The sequence below is a fragment of the Dryas octopetala genome, chromosome 2 (assembly GCF_963921425.1).
Source record: "Dryas octopetala chromosome 2, drDryOcto1.1, whole genome shotgun sequence".
Lineage (NCBI taxonomy): Eukaryota > Viridiplantae > Streptophyta > Magnoliopsida > Rosales > Rosaceae > Dryas > Dryas octopetala.
This window is the reverse complement of record NC_141367.1, coordinates 11386347-11408365: the sequence shown is the minus strand read 5'-3', so window position 1 is coordinate 11408365 and position 22019 is coordinate 11386347. Positions and strand designations below refer to the sequence as shown.

Here is a 22019-nt window from a genome sequence, read left to right as displayed (position 1 = left end):
TTTCTTAATGCAACTTTTTAGGTGAGTTTATTTATTATTGAAAGCTGTAAAATAGATTTTAAAATCGTTTACTTAAAAAGAAAAAAATTAGTTTACAAATGTAGCACATTCCATTTTCAAATACTGACTCCGTTGCTAAAAATCCATCTGTCAAATAAATCTTGTACCCTTACCCTCTAAAAATAATGTAAAAAAAAACACTACATTGGTGTAGTAAGTGATATGCACATTACAACTGTTACACTACATTGGTCATTGGTCTAGTTGTATCCTCCTCTTCCTTTGTAGAGGTGGAGCCACCGATATGGAAACTTGTAGATGGTCAAGGTTTGCAGAAAGCAAATGGCCAATAAAAAAAGGTTTGCAGAAAGAAAAAGAAGGAGTGGGGCCACCAATAATGAAGTCTAGCTGTAAGTCTCTCAATTATGAGAACTACTTGTGCGTCTTCCATCTTTTCTCACTTTCCTCACTTGTGCATTGTTCTCTGCTCAGACTGCTCTTTGCTTACTTCTTCGTCCCTCTACCTAATATCTCTGCTACTACTAGCTCCTTGTGTCTGTTTGAGTATGGAAGGAAATATGTTGGATTCTCTCTTTACTTTTTCTGTGGAGGGAATACTGGGGAAGGTGGCTTCACTTGCTGCTCAAGAACTCAGTCTTGCCTGGGGATTCAAAACAGAGCTAACAGAGCTCCGCCAATCATTGTCCACCATTCAAGGTTTCTTAGATGCTGCTTCCCACCCACCACAAGATCGTGCCAAGTTAGTGGAAGACTGGCTCAAGAAGCTCAAAGCTGTAGCTGATGATGCAGAGGATGTGTTGGAGGAAATCGAATATGAATTTCTCCGCCAAAAAGTGGAGCTGCAAAACCATACCAAGAGAAAGGTGCTCAACTTCTTCTCTCTCTCCAATCCCACTTTATTTCGTCAACAAATGGCACATCAAATTCAGAAAATCAAAAAATCTTTGGAGGTTCTCAAGAAGGAGGCAGCTTTTGTTGGACTAGTTTCAAAAATCAAAGACCATGAAACCCCTCATGGAATTAGAGAGGACAGAGAAACCAACTCTTTCCTTGACAAAGATGAAAACGTGGTTGGAAGGGAGGGAGCTGTGTCAGACATAGTTGCAAGCTTGATCAACTCCAATAATCAGGAAAATCTTTCGATTATGGCCATTGTTGGAATTGCAGGCCTAGGCAAGACAACTTTGGCCAAGGCCGTATACAATAAGCCTGATGTGGACAAATATTTTGATAAAAAAATTTGGGTGTGTGTATCTGACCCCTTTCATGTCAATTCGATTCTCATTCGGATGTTGGAATCACTCAACCCGACAAAAGCCGTGATACGAGAAAGTCAAGATGCATTGATCAAAACCCTCCAAGAAGAGTTGGCTGGGAAAAAATATCTTCTCATACTCGATGACGTATGGAATGAAGATGAGGATAAATGGAACACTTTGATCATGAGTTGTTTGTCAAAACTTAATTCTACTCGAGGAAGCAGCATCATTGTCACTACCCGCAGTGCCAAAATTGCATCAATCACAGAAACGCCTGGAAACTATAGGTGTGAATTGGAAAATCTATCTGTTGATGAATGTTGGTCCATAATAATGGGTAGAGCACTTCCAAATGGTAGTGCTCCAATAGACCCGCATATACAGCAAATTGGAAAAGAGATTGCCAAAAAGTGTGCAGGAGTGCCATTGGTGGCAAAGGTATGTATACTCTTATTTATTACAGGGTGAATTACATTTTATACCCCTCAAGTATAAGTTGTTTTTCACTTTAGTACCCGATGTTCAAAATGTATTATTGTAAAACCTAAAGTTTATGAAAATTACAATATGCCCTTTACGTTAATTTTTCTGTTAATTTTGACTGCATATATTATGTGTGAGATTCATTTACATTGATGTAGAGAGTAAATTTACACCACGTAAACAAATAAAATAAACCAAATAAACAAAAAAGAAATTAGAAAAAAGCATTTAAATTATTATCTATTTAAAAAAATTAAAAGATAACATTGAAACTAAATATAAAAAAATTATCTCGTTCATCCCTACCTCTCCCTCCTCCCTCATCTCTTTCGTTCTCAGTTTTTTGTTTTGTTTTGTTTTTTTTTTTAATTGATTTTTATTTTTTTAACCTAGAAAAGTTTAGCTAGCTTTTTTAATTTGGTTTTTTTCCCACAGTGTAAATTTATTGTCTTCATTAGTGTAAATGAATCACACACATGTTATATGCAGTTAAAATTAATAGAAAATTTAATGGAAGGGGCACATTGTAATTTTTATAAACTTTAGGTTCCAAATTGAAACGTTTTGAATATCAGGTATTAAAGTGAAAAATGACCTATACTTGAGAGGTGTAAAGTGTAAATGACCCTTTATTATATTATAGATTTGATGTTAATTTAGGCTTTTTGTTTTCGATTCTTATTTGTTATTAATAAAGCTCCAACCCACAAATTACTTGTGATATTCTTTAGTCCTTTTTTTACTTTGGGTTTTCTAAACAAAAATTGGGCAAGGAGTTCTTTCCTCATTTTATAACAATCGATGAAGGAAAAAAATTTAATCCAACATCACTTTTAAGTGCAATATTACTACTTATTACTAAGCCGTACATATATAGTCATATGTTGTTTCATAAACACATGTATGACTCTAACAAAGTTTGTAAAAATGAAAAAAAAAAAAAAAAAAAAAAAAAAGGAGCTCTAACAGAAAAAAATGGAGTGCAGTAGTATATGTTACACGTAGTATCCAAAAGAAGGTTGAAATATTGTCAACTTTGATTAATCTACTATTTTTTTTTTCCTTTTGTTACTATTAATGATTTTACCCTATTCATTATTAACAGGTTTTGGGAAGCATGTTGCGTTCTAAACACACTACAGATGAATGGTTGTCAATTAAAGAAAGTAGAATATGGGACTTGCCAAAAGAAGAGGAGAAAATCATGTCGGTTTTAAAGTTGAGTTTTGATAATTTGAAATCACCATCTTTGAAGCAGTGCTTTGCATATTGCTCAATTTTTATGAAAGATTTTGAAATAGAAAGAGAAGAGTTGATCCAACTTTGGATGGCTCATGAATTACTCCACCCTTCTCCTGACAAAAGCAAAATAGAGATGGAAGATATAGGCAATGAATATTTTAATATTCTATTGGAAAACTCCTTATTTCAAGATGTTACAAAAGATAAGTTTGGCGTTATTACCAGTTGCAAGATGCATGATCTTGTGCATGATCTTGCCAAACAAGTATCAAAATCTGAGATCTTGGCGGCGCAGGACTTCAATGAGAATGAAGTATCCAACTCTGAGATCCTGACACGGGACCTCAATGAGTATGAGATTCGACATGTTGCATGGATTCCTACTTCAACGTTAGAAGGGATGCCAGGAACAAGAGTGAGAAAGTTGCGCTCATTGTTTCTGAAGGATGACAAGGTCCTTAAAAGCATCTTTCCAAGGTTTAGAGCTTTGCGTGTTTTAAATTTATATGAGGCTGATATTGATGAGTTGCCAATTTCAATTGGTGAATTGAGACACTTGAGGAATTTGGACGTCTCGGGAACAAGAATCAAAGCACTCCCCAAATCTATTGGAAAGCTCTATAAGCTGCAGACATTAAGAATGGATTGTGACAATCTCAAAAAGTTTCCCAAGGAACTGGAAAATTTGATCAACTTGAGGCATGTTTATTTTAATAAGTATGTTGAAGTGCCATTTCGGATGAGGCGATTGACTCATGTGCAAACATTATCTCATTATACTCTGGGTGGGACGACAAGTTATGGAATTGAGGAGCTGGGTGACTTAAACCAATTGAAAGGTGAATTAATTATAAGAAATTTGCAACTTGTGAGAAATGGAGAAGAAGCGAAGAAAGCTAATTTAGTGAGGAAAGCAAGCATACGCCAGTTAAAATTTAAATGGACGGATGACAGGCAAAGCAGCAACAATGACAAGGATGTATTAGAAGGCCTCCAACCGCCCTGTAATCTGGAAAGCTTAAAGATTAAGAACTTCATGGGTGCTAAATTTGCATCATGGATTATGAGTGGGTTGCCACTCAATTTGAAAAAGATTTACTTAAGTGATTGCACTGAATGTGAAGAAATCCCAATGCTTGGTCATTTGCCAAATCTTATACATGTTGAGATTGACAATATGGCTAAGCTAAAATGCCTGGGAGTTGAGTTTTATGGGTATAACAGTGTTTCCGGTACAACTAGTACGACAACAAGGAATGAGACAAGGGTTTTGTTTCCAGCATTGAAAACCTTAAGAATTGAATGGTGCAGCATGCTAAGTGAATGGATGGAAGTAGTGATGCCTACAGAAAAAGTAGTTGTGTTTCCCTGCCTTGAGAAGTTTACTCTATACCGTTGTAAGCAATTGAGAAATGCTCCCAGCCATTTTCCATCTCTCCAGGAGTTGAGTATAGATGGTATTGACAATGCCAGGCCAATAGAAAATATTATGAGCAGTCAACTAACCACTCTCACTTCCCTCAAAATAAGAAATGTTGAGGAGCTTATTTCTTTGCCGGAAAGGATGTTTGAAAACAACCAGAATCTTCAGTGGCTGTCTATTAGTGATTGTAAGAAGCTGAGGCATTTACCTGATGGGCTAGACACAGTCCTTCTTGAGCAGTTGACTATAAGTAACTGTGGTAGTCTAGAGTCGATTCCAATTACACAGGGCAACAAATCTCTCCGCATATTGCGCATTTCGAGTTGTCAGAAATTATCAAGCCTGCCGAGTGGGTTACAAGACTGCACCTCTCTTCAGAGATTGTATGTAAATAATTGCGCTAATCTGACGTCAATTCCAATAACACAGGGCCTTGTATCTCTCCGCGAATGTCGTATTTATGGCTGTCCTCAGTTGTCGAGCCTACCGAGTGGGTTACAACACTGCACCTCTCTTCAGATATTGTATATAATTAGTTGCGCTAATCTGACGTCAATTCCAATAACACAGGGCCTTGTATCTCTCCGCGAATGTCGTATTTATCGCTGTCCTCAGTTGTCGAGCCTACCGAGTGTGTTACAACAATGCACCTCCCTGGAGGAATTGAATATTGAAGATTGTGACCTTACCGAGTGGGCTTGGTTACTCTCTTGAGGAATTCAGAATAGTTAAGTGCCCTAAGCTAATTTCATGCATTTCAATTCACAATCTCACATCCCTTCGTGAGTTGTATATTGAAAATTGTGATGGATTCACAAGTCTGCTGAGTGGGCTACCATCCTGCACATCTCTTCAGAGGTTATCAATCGACTCCTGTTTCAATTTGGTATCTTTGGCAGAAGAAGACGTATCCAGGTTGCAATCTCCTGAGCTATCGACTCTACCAATAACACAGGGCTTTGTATCTCTTGAGAAATTGGAAATAAGACGTTGCCCCAATCTAAAATCCCTTTCATTTTCACACGCCCTCCCATCCCTCCGCATTTTGGAAAGTGATGATTGTGATGAATTACCAAGCCTACCGAGTGGGCTTGAATACTGTACCTCTCTTCGGAAGTTGAGCATAGAGAATTGCCGTACGCTAAACATTTCAATTCACAATCTCACATCCCTTCAGGAGTTGGATATTACAAATTGTGATGGATTGACAAGTCTGCCGAGTGGGTTACCATCCTGTACATCTCTTGAGCAGTTGTCAATCGTGTCCTGCGGCAATTTGATATCAGTGGCAGAAGACGTATCCAAGTTGCAATCTCTTTCCTCTCTCACAATAATCGATTGTGGGAAATTATAATATTTGCCATTGGGCCTACATTGTCTCACTCGTTTGGAAGATATGCGCATTGGAATGTTCTGGGAGGAGCTGGATTCTTTCCCTGATTTTGAGGTTATACCACAACTAAAACAATTAATGTTGTGGGGGGGGCCTAAGCTCAAGTGTCTGCCCCAACAAATTCATCACTTCACTTCTCTAACAATTTTGTGTATAGAATCTTTTGACGGAGTGGAGGCTTTTCCAGACTGGTTGGGTAGACTTACATCTGTTACCTACCTGAGTATTGAGAATTGTGAGAATCTGATGTATCTACCTAAACCCAAAACTATGAAACGCCTCACCAAGTTAGAAGAGCTAGTGATTGATGAATGTCCCCGTCTAAAGGAAAGATGCACCAAGGGGAGCGGCCCAGAATGGCACAAGATTTCTCACATTCCAAATATTCAAGGTATTTTGTTTTACTCAAATCAATTATTCATGATTTGTTCAATTTTGTGCATGTCACGTTTTAAGTACAGATTCTCATGAAATGATTTTCATTCTCCACTACAAAACAATTCAAAGAAGTGTGCGATTGTTGTTGTGAAAACGGTTTTTGAAGCATTTTAGAAAGAAACTTGTTTATCGGTCTTTACTTTTTTCTTTGTTACAGCATCTGACCAAACATCTTCTGCCGGCGTTATCTCAGAAGACGATGGTTGAAACCATGTGATACCTCACAAAACTACCTACAGGCGTTCAATATTCGTGCTTTCACACCTAGGGGATTACTTTCATCCTAACTGCTTCAAGTTTTGCGTTGTTGCACAAAGTAAGATTTCCAAACCCCTACCTCCTCTTCTTTTTTGATGTTGGTCTTTGATTAGATTTAACTAGCTTTTCAATGCTTTGTACTCTTCTGATGTTCCTAATTTGTTGGTTTTCAGGAGGCTCTTACTCAATTGTACAAGTTAGATAAATTTGTTGGTGCAAACTCAGTGCAGGTACTTCAGTTCCCTTTCCCCTGCATCACACTGCATATAATCATCATATTATACATTTCCATATAATCATTTCCGTATTTATATAGTTGACTTGTATTCACATATTTATATACTTGACTTATATCATTTCCATATGTACTTGACTTTTATTCACAGGTTTTATATTTGTATCCACAGAGCAAAGGAAACAACCCCATCAGGCACCTTGTTCCTCCCTCGATAAATATGATTCTCACAACACCATCCGCACCATATGCACTTAAGAAGTGCATGACAGGCTTCCAGCAGAGTGGCAAGAGGATGTAAATGGACATCTACCTTTTCCAGTAAGGAGATGACAAAGCTAATTTTGTACTCATACCATTCCAAGGAGATGGGAATGAAATACTCTCATTCTAGCATTTGGAAATACTTTTATTCTCTTTCCAATATTTGGTTTGTGCAGTATTGCAATAGTACCCTTATTTATTGTATGTTTAAAATCATTCATGCTTGCAATTTATTTTAGGACAAAAATAGTATTTTCCTTTCAAATTATAGTGGGAGTAATTTTGTCATAAAAATTGCAATAATTGCATTACCAAATGATGTGAAAAACAAAACCAAATATCTCAAAGGGTTTCAAATTATCTCCTTTACCGCATCTCATATCCATGTAAAAGGTAATATATTCATAAAAATACGTTTATAAAACAGAAGACTAGTCCCATACCCAAGCTAAATTCTCTTTTTATAAAATACCGTTTTGTTTAGGGTTTTTGAGTCTGCAGATGTTGCCTTTAAGGTCATTTTGTGTTTGGTTCTCCAGAATTTTAGTAAAAGAAACGGAAACTTATATTTTCATTCTGAAATTCCAGGATTGGAGCAAATGGACATGGAAGGGTGCGAATCAAGCAACAAGAAGAGGAGCCAAGGGAAAGAGAAGGATACTAGAAATATTGATGACCTGAAGCGCTCCAGGACCAATACTAGTGATGATGTTGTAAAACAAAGAGACATCGAATCTACACGCATTCTGAAGTAAGTAAATCTTCCTTTATGTTCTAATTTGTGCAATTTTTGGCTCTGAACTTGTATTTCATATACAATATGCATAATATGCTTGGGCTGGTTGTTGATTATTTTCAATCAACATTGTTTTTGTTTTAAACTGAATTACATGATTTGAATGGAAGACAGAGATGATGGTATTGATAGCATGTAATAATTCTTCTTCTGGGAATCAACTGTCAGTTTATTATTTTACAACCTTAATTGATACTAAATTTTATTTTGTAATTAATTTTCTTATTCAGAACAAAGGAAGAAAGATTGCAGAAGAAAGCACAAGGCGTCTCTGAGGTTTTAGCATGGGTTAGTAGCAGTCCAGAGCCCAAGGAGAAAACGAATTCTGAAGACGAGAAAGCTGAACTTACTGCTGATATTGCAAATGAAACTGTCCATGAAGTTGCAGTCGAGAAAGGCTTAGCAGGTGTGCTGAAGCTGTATAAAGAACGAGGATACCTCAAAGAAAGAATGGATGAGCCTGGTGGATGGACTGAAGTTAAAGATGTGGATGAGTACAAGCACCCTGCTACTGAAGATAAGGACGAGACAGTTTCCGATGGAACTATCCATGGAGGCTTATTATGCGTTCTGAAGCTGCTTGGAGAGCGAGCAGCCCTCAGAAAAGGTATTGCTCGTCCACCTAATGTCTATCAAGAAGTGGATAGCTTTGAGAGAACTGTTGAATTTGGCCAAACTGTAAGTTCTCCAGTCCAGTTCCTTTACAATATGTTACATGTTTATATGGTTTAACATTGTTACATTAGAGTGATTATGGTCCTAGAATTGTATTACACATTTTCATGTTTGCTTCATTAATGATTATGTTGCATTATTTCTGCTATATGTCCTGACATATTTCCTTTTTTCCACCAGTTGACACCAAAGGAAGCCATTCGGATGCTTAGTCTTCAGTTCCATGGGAGGGGTCGAACCCTTTTCAAGCGACTGTGAGGAATAAAGAGCACTATGCCTATTTACTTACAGGCATTGATCAGTACGCTGTACACATGTCGTTAATCTGATATCTCTTATATGATATTAAGTTCATGGTTGAATATTGCTCTTCTGAGAACACTGGATTTGATACTTTGTCTATTAATCATATTATACATTTCTATAAAATTATAACATTAATTGATTCCAACAAAAAAAAAAAAACATTGATCGCTTACTGGCATCATTTATTCCAATTATTCACAGGTTTAGCTGGAGTCCTTATAATTTTAGATATTTACTTTTCCAAGAAATATTGCATTGATTTTTGTAAATAATATACATATGTACTTGTGTTGTTCTCAAGCTAGCTTGAGTCCTCTTAGTTCTAAAGGGATTTAACAGTCAAATTCCTTCATTGATATCTTTGCAATCAAATGTATTCATTCTGTGTTGATTTTGTGTTCTGAGCATAAATTTATAGTGCTTTTTTGGTGCAATTAATTACACAATATGTTCCCATCAAGGAATTTTCTTTTCTTTTAAATAAAATAAACCATATTTAATTATTCTTAATCTTAACAGCATCCAGAGTTAAGAAACCCGAGTTATTTACAAGATAAGCTCCACAGTTTGAGAAGTTGATGATAAGTTATTTACAAGTTAGTTTTTGGAGATTGGACTGCATCCATTCTAAGTATGCGCACGTTGTCTCGGAGGATTTACAAACATTTAATTGATTAGATGCACCAATGAGATCAGCGCCCGGGTGGCCCAAAATTTCTCATATTCCTAGAATGAAGTGTAAGTTTAATTAATTCTTTCTCAAATTAATAATATGAGATTTGTTTTGATCTCTCCCACTTTCATCTAGTTATTCAACTTATTGGCTATCATGTTGTTTGTCTCTACACGGGGTTGTGACAACGGTTTTTGAAGCATTTTAGAAAGAAACTTGTTTATCGGACTTTACTTTTTTCTTTGTTACAGCATTTGACCAAACATCTTCTGCAGGCGTCGATGATTGAAACCATGTGATACCTCACACAACTACCATTTTTGAATATTCGTGCTTTCATCTTTCAACAGAAAGATGCGCCTAGGGGATTACTTTCATCCTAATTGCTTGAAGTTTTGCATTGTTGCACAAAGTAAGATTTCCAAACCCCTACCTCCTCTTCTTTTTTGATGTTGCTCTTTGATTAGATTTAACTAGCTTTTCAATGCTTTGTACTCTTCTGATGTTCCTAATTTGTTGGTTTTCAGGAGGCTCTTACTCAATTGTACAAGTTAGATAAATTTGTTGGTGCAAACTCAGTGCAGGTACTTGAGTTCCCTTTCCCTTGCATCACTGCATAGTTGTACAAGTTATTTGGTGACAGTAAATCATGAGAATTTCCCTAATAATCATATTATACATTTGTCTAAAATCATAACATGTACTTGTGTTGTTCTCAAGCTAGCTTGAGTCCTCTTAGTTCTAAAGGGATTTAACAGTCAAATTCCTTCATTGCTATCTTTGCAATCAACAGTATTCATTCCGTGCTGATTTTATGTTCTTAGCATAAATTTATAGTGCTTTTTTTGTGCAATTAATTACACAATATGTTCCCTTCAAGGAATTTTCTCTTCTTTTAAATAAAATAAACCATATTTAATTATTCTTAATCTTAACAGTATCCAGAGTTAAGAAACCCGAGTTATTTACAAGATAAGCGCCACAGTTTGAGAAGTTGAGGATGAGTTATTTACAAGTTATTTTTTGGAGATTGGACTGCATCCATTCTAAGTATGCGCACGCAGTCTTGGAGGATTTACAAACATTTAATTGATTAGATGCACCAATGAGATCAGCGTCCGGGTGGCCCAAAATTTCTCATATTCCAAGAATGAAGTGTAAGTTTAATTCTTTCTCAAATTAATAATATGTGATTTGTTCTGATCTCTCCCACTTTCATCTAGTTATTCAACTTATTGGCTTTCATGTTGTTTGTCTCGTTTGGCTTTCATCTAATTAGTTTACCCACCAGTGACTGAACCCATTTATCTTTAGCTACCTGTTATGTTTTCTTCTTCTTTATTTTTTTTTTTTTAACTACAAAATAATTTCATGATAGGAATTTCATTCCCTGCAACTAAACAATTCAAAGTAGTGTGTGATTGTTGTTGTGAAAAAGCTCTTTGAATCTTATAAAAAGAATAAAACTTGTTTATCCTTAATTGTATTTTCTCTTTTCCTTGGCATTGACCAAATTTAACATCTTAAATCAGGAATTTGCTGAGACAGATGATTGAAGCTATGCGATGTGTAGCAAAGAACAAACCACATTAGTTGGATATCCATGGTCTGCAACTTTCAAGATGCGCCTTGGGGAGTGTCCCAGCTGCACTAGATTGCTTTCATTCTAGTTATAAGTACAACAAATTCCTAATTTCTCCAAGTTTTGCATTGAAGAAATGTAAGCTTTTTGAACCACCACCTCCTATTCTCTTCTGATGTTCCTCTGTTGTTAGATTCGATCAGGTCCTCAATGCATTATACTTTGCTTTATCTTTCCTTATCCATATACTCATAATATATCTTGTTCTCCCAATGAAATAAATATTTGTTTCAGCATAATTTGTAGGTTTTCAGGTGGCTCTTACTCAATTGAACAAAAAGTTCATGTTCAATAGGTGCAAACTGAGTCTATAGAAGAGCTTCTGATTTTTGACTGTCCCTGTCGGCACCAAGGAGAGCGGCCCAGGTCACAATTGCTTGAAGCTCCGCATATATGGTAGCACAAAGTAAGATTTCCAAACCACTATCTCCTTTTTTTCTAGCCCCCTATATCTTTGCATAGTAAGTTAACTAGTTTTTCAGTGCTTTGTACTCTTCTCTTGCATCTGCTCAATCTTTTACTTGTGTATGTACTTCCTAGGATTTTTTTTTTTCCATATGGCATCTATTATTATTTTGCCATAATTTTTTGGTTTTCAGCAGGCTCTTACTCAATTGGAAGAACATGTGATGTGCAATAAGTGCAAACTCCGTCTAGGTACTTCAGTTCCCTTTCCCCTGCATCACACTGCATATAATCATCATATTATACATTTCCATATAATCATTTCCGTATTTATATAGTTGACTTGTATTCACATATTTATATACTTGACTTATATCATTTCCATATGTACTTGACTTTTATTCACAGGTTTTATATTTGTATCCACATAGCAAAGGAAACAACCCCATCAGGCACCTTGTTCCTCCCTTGATAAATATGATTCTCACAACACCATCACCACCATATGCACTTAAGAAGTGCATGACAGGCTTCCAATAGAGTGGCAAGAGGATGTAAATGGACATCTATCTCTTCCAGTAAGGAGATGGCAAAGCTAATTTTGTACTCATACCATTCCAAGGAGATGGGAATGAAATACTCTCATTCTAGCATTTGGAAATACTTTTATTCTCTTTCCAATATTTGGTTTGTGCAGTATTGCAATAGTACCCTTATTTATTGCATGTTTAAAATCATTCATGCTTGCAATTTATTTTAGGACAAAATTAAATAGTATTTTCCTTTCAAATTATAGTGGGAGGAATTTTATCATAAAAATTGCAATAATTGCATTACCAAATGATGTGAAAAACAAACCCCAAATATCTCAAAGGGTTTCAAATTATCTCCTTTACCGCATCTCATATCCATGTAAAATGTAATATATTCATAAAAATGTGTTTATAAAACATAAGACTAGTCTCATACCCAAGCTAAATTCTCTTTTTATAAAATACCATTTTGTTTAGGGTTTCTGAGTCTGCAGATGTTGCCTTTAAGGTCAGTTTGTGTTTGGTTCTCCAGAATTTTAGTAAAAGAAACGGAAACTTATATTTTCATTCTGAAATTCCAGGATTGGAGCAAATGGACATGGAAGGGTGCGAATCAAGCAACAAGAAGAGAAGCCAAGGGAAAGAGAAGGATACTAGAAATATTGATGACCCGAAGCGCTCCAGGACCAATACTAGTGATGATGTTGTAAAACAAATAGACATCGAATCTACACGCATTCTGAAGTAAGTAAATCTTCCTTTATGTTCTATGCAATTTTTGGCTCTGAACTTGTATTTCATATACAATATGCATAATATGCTTGGGCTCTGGTTGTTGATTATTTTCAATCAACATCGTTTTTGTTTTAAACTGAATTAAATGATTTGAATGGAGGACAGAGATGATGGTATTGATAGCATGTGATCATTCTTCTTCTGGGAATCAACTGTCAGTTTATTATTTTACAACCTTAATTGATACTAATTTTATTTTGTAATTAATTTTCTTATTCAGAACAAAGGAAGAGAGATTGGAGAAGAAAGCACAAGGCGTCTCTGAGGTTTTAGCATGGGTTAGTAGCAGTCCAGAGCCCAAGGAGAAAACGAATTCTAAAGACGAGAAAGCTCAACTTACTGCTGATATTGCAAATGAAACTGTCCATGAAGTTGCAGTCAGGAAAGGCTTAGCAGGTGTGCTGAAGCTGTTTAAAGAACGAGGATACCTCAAAGAAAGAATGGATGAGCCTGGTGGATGGACTGAAGTTAAAGATGTGGATGAGTACAAACACCCTGCTACTGAAGATAAGGACGAGACAGTTTCCGATGGAACTATCTATGAAGGCTTATTATGCGTTCTGAAGCTGCTTGGAGAGCGAGCAGCCCTCAGAAAAGGTATTGCTCATCCACCTAATGTCTATCAAGCATTGAGAGAACTGTTGAATTTGGCCAAACTGTAAGTTCTCCAGTCCAGTTCCTTTACAATATGTTACATGTTTATATGGTTTAACATTGTTACATTAGAGTGATTATGGTCCTAGAATTGTATTACACATTTTCATGTTGGCTTCATTAATGATTATGTTGCATTATTTCTGCTATATGTGCTGACATATTACCTTTTTTTCACCAGTTGACACCAACGGAAGCCTTTCGGATGCTTAGTCATCAGTTCCATGGGAGAGGTTGAAGCCTTTTCAAGCGACTGTGAGGAATAAAGAGCCCTCTGCCTATTTACTTACAGGCATTGATCAGTACGCTGTACACATGTCATTAATCTGATATCTCTTATATGATATTAAGTTCATGGTTGAATATTGCTCTTCTGAGAACACTGGATTTGATACTTTGTCTATTAATCATATTATACATTTCTATAAAATTATAACATTAATTGATTCCAACAAAAAAAAAAAAACATTGATCGCTTACTGGCATCATTTATTCCAATTATTCACAGGTTTAGCTGGAGTCCTTATAATTTTAGATATTTACTTTTCCAAGAAATATTGCATTGATTTTTGTAAATAATATACATATGTACTTGTGTTGTTCTCAAGCTAGCTTGAGTCCTCTTAGTTCTAAAGGGATTTAACAGTCAAATTCCTTCATTGATGTCTTTGTAATCAAATGTATTCATTCTGTGCTGATTTTGTGTTCTTAGCATAAATTTATAGTGCTTTTTTGGTGCAATTAATTACACAATATGTTCCCATCAAGGAATTTTCTTTTCTTTTAAATAAAATAAACCATATTTAATTATTCTTAATCTTAACAGCATCCAGAGTTAAGAAACTTGAGTTATTTACAAGAAAAGCTCCACCGTTTGAGAAGTTGATGATAAGTTATTTACAAGTTAGTTTTTGGAGAGTGGACTGTATCCATTCTAAGTATGCGCACATTGTCTCGGAGGATTTACAAACATTTAATTGATTAGATGCACCAATGAGATCAGCGCCCGGGTGGCCCAAAATTTCTCATATTCCTAGAATGAAGTGTAAGTTTAATTCTTTCTCAAATTAATAATATGTGATTTGTTTTGATCTCTCCCACTTTTATCTAGTTATTCAACTTATTGGCTATCATGTTGTTTGTCTCGTTTGTCTTGTTTAATTAGTTTACCCACTGGTGACTGAAACCATTTATCTTTAGCTACCTGTTATGTTTTCTTCTTCTTTATTTATTTATTTTTTAACTACAAAATAATTTCATGATAGGAATTTCATTCCCTGCAACTAAACAATTCAAAGTAGTGTGCGATTGTTGTTATGAAAAAGCTCTTTGAATCTTATAAAAAGAATAAAACTTGGTTATCCTTAATTATATTTTCTCTTTTCCTTGGCATTGACCAAATTTAACATCTTAAATCAGGAATTTCCAGAGACAGATGATTGATGTGATGCATAGCAAAGAACAAACCACATTAGTTGGATATCCATGGTCTGCAACTTTCAAGATGCACCTTGGGGAGTGTCCCAGCTGCACTAGATTGTTTTCATTCTAGTTATAAGTACAACAAATTCCTAATTTTTCCAAGTTTTGCATTGAAGAAATGTAAGCTTTTTGCACCACCACCTCCTATTCTGTTCTGATGTTCCTCTATTGTTAGATTTGATCAGGTCTTCAATGCATTATACTTTGCTCTATCTTTTCCTTATCCATATACTTATAATATATCTTGTTCTCCCAATGAAATAAATATTTGTTTCAGCATAATTTGTAGGTTTTCAGGAGGCTCTTACTCAATTGAAAAAAAAGTTCATGTTCAATAGGTGCAAACTGAGTCTATAGAAGAGCTTCTGATTTTTTACTGTCCCTGTCGGCACCAAGGAGAGCAGCCCAGGTCACAATTGCTTGAAGCTCCGCATATATGGTAGCACAAAGTAAGATTTCGAAACCACTACTTTTTCAGTGCTTTGTACTCTTCTCTTGCCTTTGCTCTATCTTTGACTTGTGTATGTACTTCCTAGGATTTTTTTCCAAATGGTATCTATTATTATTTTGCCATAATTTTTTGGTTTTCAGCAGGCTCTTACTCTATTGGAAGAACATGTGATGTGCAATAAACTCCTTCTAGGTACTTCAGTTCTCTTTCCCCTGCAACTCACTGCATATAATCATCATATTATACATTTCCATATAATCATTTCCGTATTTTTATAGTTGACTTTTATTCACATATTTATATACTTGACTTATATCATTTCCATATGTACTTGACTGTATTCATAGGTTTTATATTTGTATCCACAGGTTTAGCTCGAGTCCTTATCATTTGAGATTTGTTTTTTCCAAGATATGTTGTGTTGATTTTGTTAAATAATAGACGTTTGTTTCTATCGTTCTCAAGTTAGCTAGCCACCTATTTTGATATCATGTTCTTTTTTAAATTAAGCTCTTGCATGATGCTTAGAATTATATGTGTTATTACAATGCATATGAATATGTTCTAAGGCATGTTGGACATGTTTTTATGGCACAGATTGTTACAAGGCAATGCTTCTCGGCGGTATCTGTGGGTTCTTTATCACACTTCTTGGTAGACCACTTGTTCAAGGTCATCTGTTGTCTATATGGAAAATTTTTAACTATTAATTTCATTATTTCTGTTTTTGGTTTTTTGGTTGGGTGGGCTGGGGGGAGAGAGAGAGAGAGAGAGAGAGAGAGAGAGAGAGAGAGAGAGAGTGTGTGTGTGTGTGTGTGAGAGAGAGAGACAGAGAGGGAGAGGGTGTGTGTGTTTGCAAGAGAGAGAGAGTGAGCAAGGAAATTACACTGTAAGGGCAGATGAACTTTTGTAAAATTGAATAGAACAAAGAATTGGAAGTGACAAAGAAAAAGGAATTTAAGGAATGCAGTCAGCAGTCTCTGTTGCACAATTCGATTGATGCAAACATGCAGCATTTTGAACCCACCAGGGCCTTCATCATGTCCAAGCATAAAAGTGGTTTCCTACAAACTTTGTTGGGATTTGTATGGTTGCAAGTTGCAACAACCAACAGATATATACATCTTAAGCATCACTGTTCTCACCGACTCTCTATTAGTGCATGTGTGTATTTGTGTTAACTCATTTCTTGTAATTTGAAACATTTTGCAGATCTTGGAGATATTTTGAACAACTTCAGGACCTCATTGATTTGGCAGTGTGGCCAGAGAATCTATCATGATTTTATCACTCAACCTATGTGAAGATGTGCTGAGGGGAGTGTCTCAGTTGCTGAAAACTTCTTATTCAAATCATTTGTAAACTTTCGATCACTAGCACCTCCACTTTTCTTTTGGTGTTTCTGTTTGATTAGTTAATTTAGTTTTTATTTGTACTTTCTGGGTGCATTCTGTTCTTCTCTAGTCTCTATTTAACATTTTTTTGTGTGTTAATATCCAATATGCATTTTGTTTTTTCAATTGGCTTTAATTATTATGTTGGCATGATTTGTATGTAACTTGAAAGGAAGAACTGTGCAATACATAGTGCACTGCAGGTACACTATATGCAATCACTATTTGGGCCTTAGTTTCAGTGTTCCTTTTATAGAAGGTTTTATGGTCTTGGTTGCAGGTTACAGAATAATGGCCCCTAGGCCTACAGTTTATACCTTCACCAGCATTATTACCGAGTCTAATTTGGTCGTACGTCGTGTACCTGTAGTAGTGCAAGAAATCAGGTAAAACAATCTGCAGTTCCAAGCTTTTCACCATCATTTGAAAGTTAAAAGTTATTCTATGAGATTTAGAAGGTTTAGAAGATTTGTCTCTTCTAAAGAATTTAATTTTTTTTATAAAATTCTGTTTTGTTTAGGGTTTCTTAGTCTGCAGATGTTGCCTTTAAGGTCAGTTTGTGTTTGGTTCTCCTGAATTTTAGTAAAATAAACGGAAATTGATATTTTCATTCTGAAATTCCAGGATTGGAACAAATGGACATGCAAGGGTGCGAATCAAGCAACAAGAAGAGGAGCCGAGGGAAAGAGAAGGATACTAGAAATATTGATGACCTGAAGCGCTCCAGGACCAATACTAGTGATGATGTTGTAAAACAAAGAGACATCGAATCTACACGCATTCTGAAGTAAGTAAATCTTCCTTTATGTTCTAATTTGTGCAATTTTTGGCTCTGAACTTGTATTTCATATATATGCATAACATATGCTTGGGTTATGTGCTTGGGCTCTAGTTGTTGATTATTTTCAATCAACATCGTTTTGGTTTTAAAATGAATTACATGATTTGAATGGAAGACAGAGATGATGGTATTGATAGCATGTGATAATTCTTCTTCTGGGAATCAACTGTCAGTTTATTATTTTACAACCTTACTTGATACTAATTTTATTTTGTAATTAATTTTCTTATTCAGAACAAAGGTTGAGAGATTGGAGAAGAAAGCACAAGGCGTCTCTGAGGTTTTAGCAAGGGTTAGTAACAGTCCAGAGCTCAAGGAGAAAACGAATTCTGAAGACGAGAAAGCTGAACTTACTGCTGATATTGCAAATGAAAAGGTCCATGAAGTTGCAGTCGGGACAGGCTTAGCAGGTGTGCTGAAGCTGTTTAAAGAACGAGGATACCTCAAAGAAAGAATGGATGAGCCTGGTGGATGGACTGAAGTTAAAGATGTGGATGAGCACAAACACCTTGCTACTGAAGATAAGGACGAGATAGTTTCTGATGGAACTATCCATGAAGGCTTATTATGCGTTCTGAAGCTGCTTCAAGAGCGAGCTGCCCTCAGAAAAGGTATTCCTCGTCCACCTAATGTCTATCAAGAAGTCGATAGCATTGAGAGAACTGTTGAATTTGGCCAAACTGTAAGTTCTCCAGTCCAGTTCCTTTACAATATGTTACATGTTTATATGGTTTAACATTGTTACATTAGAGTGATTATGGTCCTAGAATTGTATTACACATTTTCATGTTTGCTTCATTAATGATTATGTTGCATTATATCCGCTATATGTGCTGACATATTACCTTTTTTTCACCAGTTGACACCAAAGGAAGCCTTTCGGATGCTTAGTCCTCAGTTCCATGGGAGGGGTCGAAGCCTTTTCAAGTGACTGTGAGGAATGAAGAGCCCTCTGCCTATTTACTTACAGGCATTGATCAGTACGCTGTACACATGTCGTTAATCTGATATCTCTTATATGATATAAAGTTCATGGTTCAATATTGCTCTTCTTTTAATTTTTTTGTTTTACTTTGAATATTGCTCTTCTGAGAACACTGGATTTGATACTTTGTCTATTTGAATTCATCGATCAGTTGGAAAGTCAGGCATCAACATAGGGAAAGTCATATAGCGTATGTTTTTCAGATATTGAAGTTGGTTTTCATATATTGGAAGTAGCTCTTGTATAACTTCAAAGAAATTAAATTGATCTTTTATAAACCAAAAGGAAAATAGAGAACACGTAATCATGTGTGTATATTGTTTTGTTTTAATCTGTTTTTCTGTATTGCCATGCTCTAGTTTTGCAACGAATGCTACTTCGTCGACAATTTAAATTTTGTAGGTTAATCTTGAATTGTACTGTGGCTTAATCTTGTAGTTACGTACTATTGAATTTTAACTTTTGATGTGGGCATTTGACTAGCCCTGGCCAGTCTAATCCATATAATAATAGGATTAGGATGATCATTTCTATTCTTCCAATGTTAGTCTTGGATTTGTTCAAACTTTGATTTGTTGTGAAGCATTTATTACTTCCAAAGGAATTAATTTCTTCGAAATATTGTAGTCTCAAGCTTCTGATATAATTGTTCCTACCTAGTCTCTATTAAGTAGAACAATAAGTTTGTATAGACTTAGATGACAAGTCATATATGACTGAAGCGACGCTGACCCGTTTCATAACCAAGGCCCAAAACCAATAAGCAGAGTCCCAACTTATGCTCAGACTCCCGACTCATATATGCTTAGCGTCCCGACTCATGCACGAGGTCTCGACTCATACTTGGACTCTCGACAAGCAGTGGCGTAGCCACAACGGGGGCATTGGGGTCACATGACCCCAATAGTCAGGTTGTTTCACTCTTACAATTTTGGGTCTGACCCCATTATCCTTTTAGACAAAAAAAAATTAGACCTTATTTTTTATGAACATTAGAAGATGGGTTTCTTATTTGAATATATATAGTGTGTTACTTTAGTTTATGTGTGTGCTTTTGGCTGTTGGTTTATTGTGTTTGTTTCTTTGGATTAGTTTAATTCGTTTCTTATTTGAATACTTATTTTATGTTTGCTAAATAAATGAAGATGGCACAAAATTGCAAATATCTTTTTATTAATTGTAGTTGGCTCTCACAACATTTATCATCAAGAAGCTAAAATAAGTAGATACAACAGTTAAAAAATTTTCTATTGGATTATAGTGGGAAGAAGAAAATTTTATATTCTTATCATGTCCCCATTATGATTAATTTTTTGCTAATGCCACTGTCGATAGGAGCTCAAAGCCTTAACTCATGCTCAAACTCCCGACTCATGGTCAGAGTCTAGACTGATGCTATGACTTCTGACAAAAGCTAGGAGTCCTTACCTTATGCTTAAATCCCCAATTTATAGTCAAACTCCTACTCTATGCTCAGAGTCGACCCAACTTATGCTCAGACTACTAGTCCATGCTCAAAGTCCCGAATTCTACTTGGACTCTGTTTATGCTCGGACTTCTAACTCAAGGTTGGACTCCCGACCAATGCTTGGGGTCCCGACATTGGCCAGTGCTCGGAACCCTCACTGATGCTCGACAGTGCCCCTTACTAATCACCTATGGTTGACCACACTATACCCTCGGTGGGGATTCCTTCCACCTGTATGGGTTGCACAGAAGAAGGCTACACCCACTATGTGCACATCCAAGGTGACATATCGCACATTCTCAAGAAAAGCTTGTCACAAAGGACACGTGTTATCACCAGATTGGTTTGATTTCTCTACAAGCCAATGTCGTCAACAAAATAGTACTCTAAAGACACATCCCGCCATTCTTGAAAGGTACAAGAGATAATGTCTCTGACAGTTGGAAAGACATCAACCTGCCTTTTTCATTGGCTGTTTTCAGATGGAGCCTTGCTAACTGGTAGATATTTGTGTAGTTTGACTATTTTGAGCTGTGAAAGCACTCTGATGTGTGCTGCCAGCGGTAGAGAGTTTGTTATAGAATGTTCAAGTTTTGGGTTGAGTGACTTCAACAGTTCAACAAATATGAGCATCAAGTAGTGGAATATTTCTCTTCTTAAATCTCCCTGGTGTTTTGATAGTGCAAAAAGTAATTAAGGAATAACGGATTCCTTTTTATTAAAAGATATTTAAATTTCTTTCTAATATTAGTGAATCAATCAGTTCTCTAACTGTTTGTATACTACTGTTGGTAGGGTGAATTTGGCCTTTCTGTATTAGTCAGTGGTGTTTTCATAATCCAGGTTTTAAACCTTTTTTTTTTTTTTTGGCCAAAATCCGGGTTTTAAACATGATTGAACCATTTACTCACTTTATCAAACTGAGACTTTGCCAATTACAAATTAAAATGGTCTTGTTTTCAATGGGGAGAAGTAAAAGGGCAACAGTGGAACTATATGGTACATTATTTGTTGATGGTACATCACACAGAACACAGACCCCTGTTCCTGGAGTATATACCTTCACCAACGTTACCAAGTCGTATTTGATGGACTGTTGTGCACCCATATTATTGCAGAAATCAGGTAAAAGAATCTTCACTTGCAATTGTAGATGAAAAGATGAAAGTTAATTATATATATATTACAGTCTCATGCCAATGAAATGTTTTACTTGCAAAGGAAAAAGGAAGTCCACTGATTCTGTAATATCAGTTCTTTTCTAGATTCATCAATCTATTAGAATTATAACATGTTATAATTATTAATATCTAAAATTCTAAATTTTAAATTTAAAAATCGTGGTCCACCCATATTATAACACATGGATTGGTAACACCGACGATGTTATGTTCACCTACAATAATTTTTCTAATTCATGATAGTTTTTGTTTTTCGAGGAGGGGGTTTTGATCGAGCAAACTCAAGTTCAGAGGCAACTTTACAACCCTTTCAACTGGGCATTTAGAATGGTTTAGTAATAGTTAGTAATATACAGGACAATAAATGATTGATTAGCTCATCTAGCTCATCCTCCATCTATTTTTATCAAAATAAAAAGGTCCATCTATTCTTGGCCAAAAAAAAGGTCCATCTATTATTTTAAGATGTTGGATTTATCCACGTTATAAAATTAGTGGTCGTGTTTGACACGACCGAGTGCTCAGCCTCCTTGGGGAGAGCTCTGCATGTTTTTTTTGTTTTTTTGGTTTTTATTTTGTATAGGACCAAACAGTTTCAATGCTTGACAAACATTAACTAACAAATTAGGGTGGATGTAATTCAAAATGATTGTCCTTTTATGTTTTGTGATTGGTTATTCATTTTGTTTCACATATACAGTATATGAAACAAAAAGACAAAA

The 22019-nt window shown here is 35.7% G+C and overlaps 2 protein-coding genes and 1 pseudogene across 7 annotated transcripts; all 3 read left to right on the top strand.

Moving 5' to 3' along the window:
• Nucleotides 1-257: 257 nt before the first annotated feature.
• Nucleotides 258-12759, top strand: LOC147293088 (putative disease resistance protein RGA3; annotated as a pseudogene). Its single transcript, XR_015120331.1, has 13 exons — nt 258-1718; nt 2869-6212; nt 6417-6575; nt 6691-6747; nt 9313-9531; nt 9742-9878; nt 9994-10050; nt 10405-10623; nt 10999-11186; nt 11343-11514; nt 11711-11765; nt 11922-12091; nt 12628-12759. The product of XR_015120331.1 is annotated as a putative disease resistance protein RGA3 (transcript).
• Nucleotides 7481-8980, top strand: LOC147293089 (uncharacterized). The gene is made up of 4 exons (XM_086231628.1): nt 7481-7531; nt 7605-7767; nt 8043-8490; nt 8668-8980. The coding sequence occupies exons 2-4, from the start codon at nt 7616-7618 to the stop codon at nt 8743-8745; spliced, it is 678 nt and encodes a 225-aa protein (XP_086087754.1). The 5' UTR covers nt 7481-7531; nt 7605-7615; the 3' UTR covers nt 8746-8980.
• An 837-nt stretch (nt 12760-13596) lies between the features above and the next one.
• On the top strand, nt 13597-18945 carry LOC147293087 (SART-1 family protein DOT2-like). 5 transcript variants are annotated; one of them, XM_086231633.1, is made up of 11 exons: nt 13597-14540; nt 14915-15097; nt 15316-15426; nt 15572-15620; nt 16026-16100; nt 16641-17025; nt 17103-17208; nt 17343-17373; nt 17447-17609; nt 17898-18345; nt 18523-18945. In XM_086231633.1, exons 9-11 carry the CDS (start codon nt 17458-17460, stop codon nt 18592-18594), a joined length of 672 nt encoding a protein of 223 aa, XP_086087759.1. In that variant the 5' UTR covers nt 13597-14540; nt 14915-15097; nt 15316-15426; nt 15572-15620; nt 16026-16100; nt 16641-17025; nt 17103-17208; nt 17343-17373; nt 17447-17457; the 3' UTR covers nt 18595-18945. The 5 variants fall into 5 exon arrangements, with proteins under 5 accessions (XP_086087759.1, XP_086087758.1, XP_086087755.1 ...); XM_086231632.1 differs by having other exon boundaries at nt 15255-15426; XM_086231629.1 differs by lacking the exon at nt 14915-15097 and having other exon boundaries at nt 15255-15426.
• The last annotated feature ends 3074 nt before the right edge of the window (nt 18946-22019 follow it).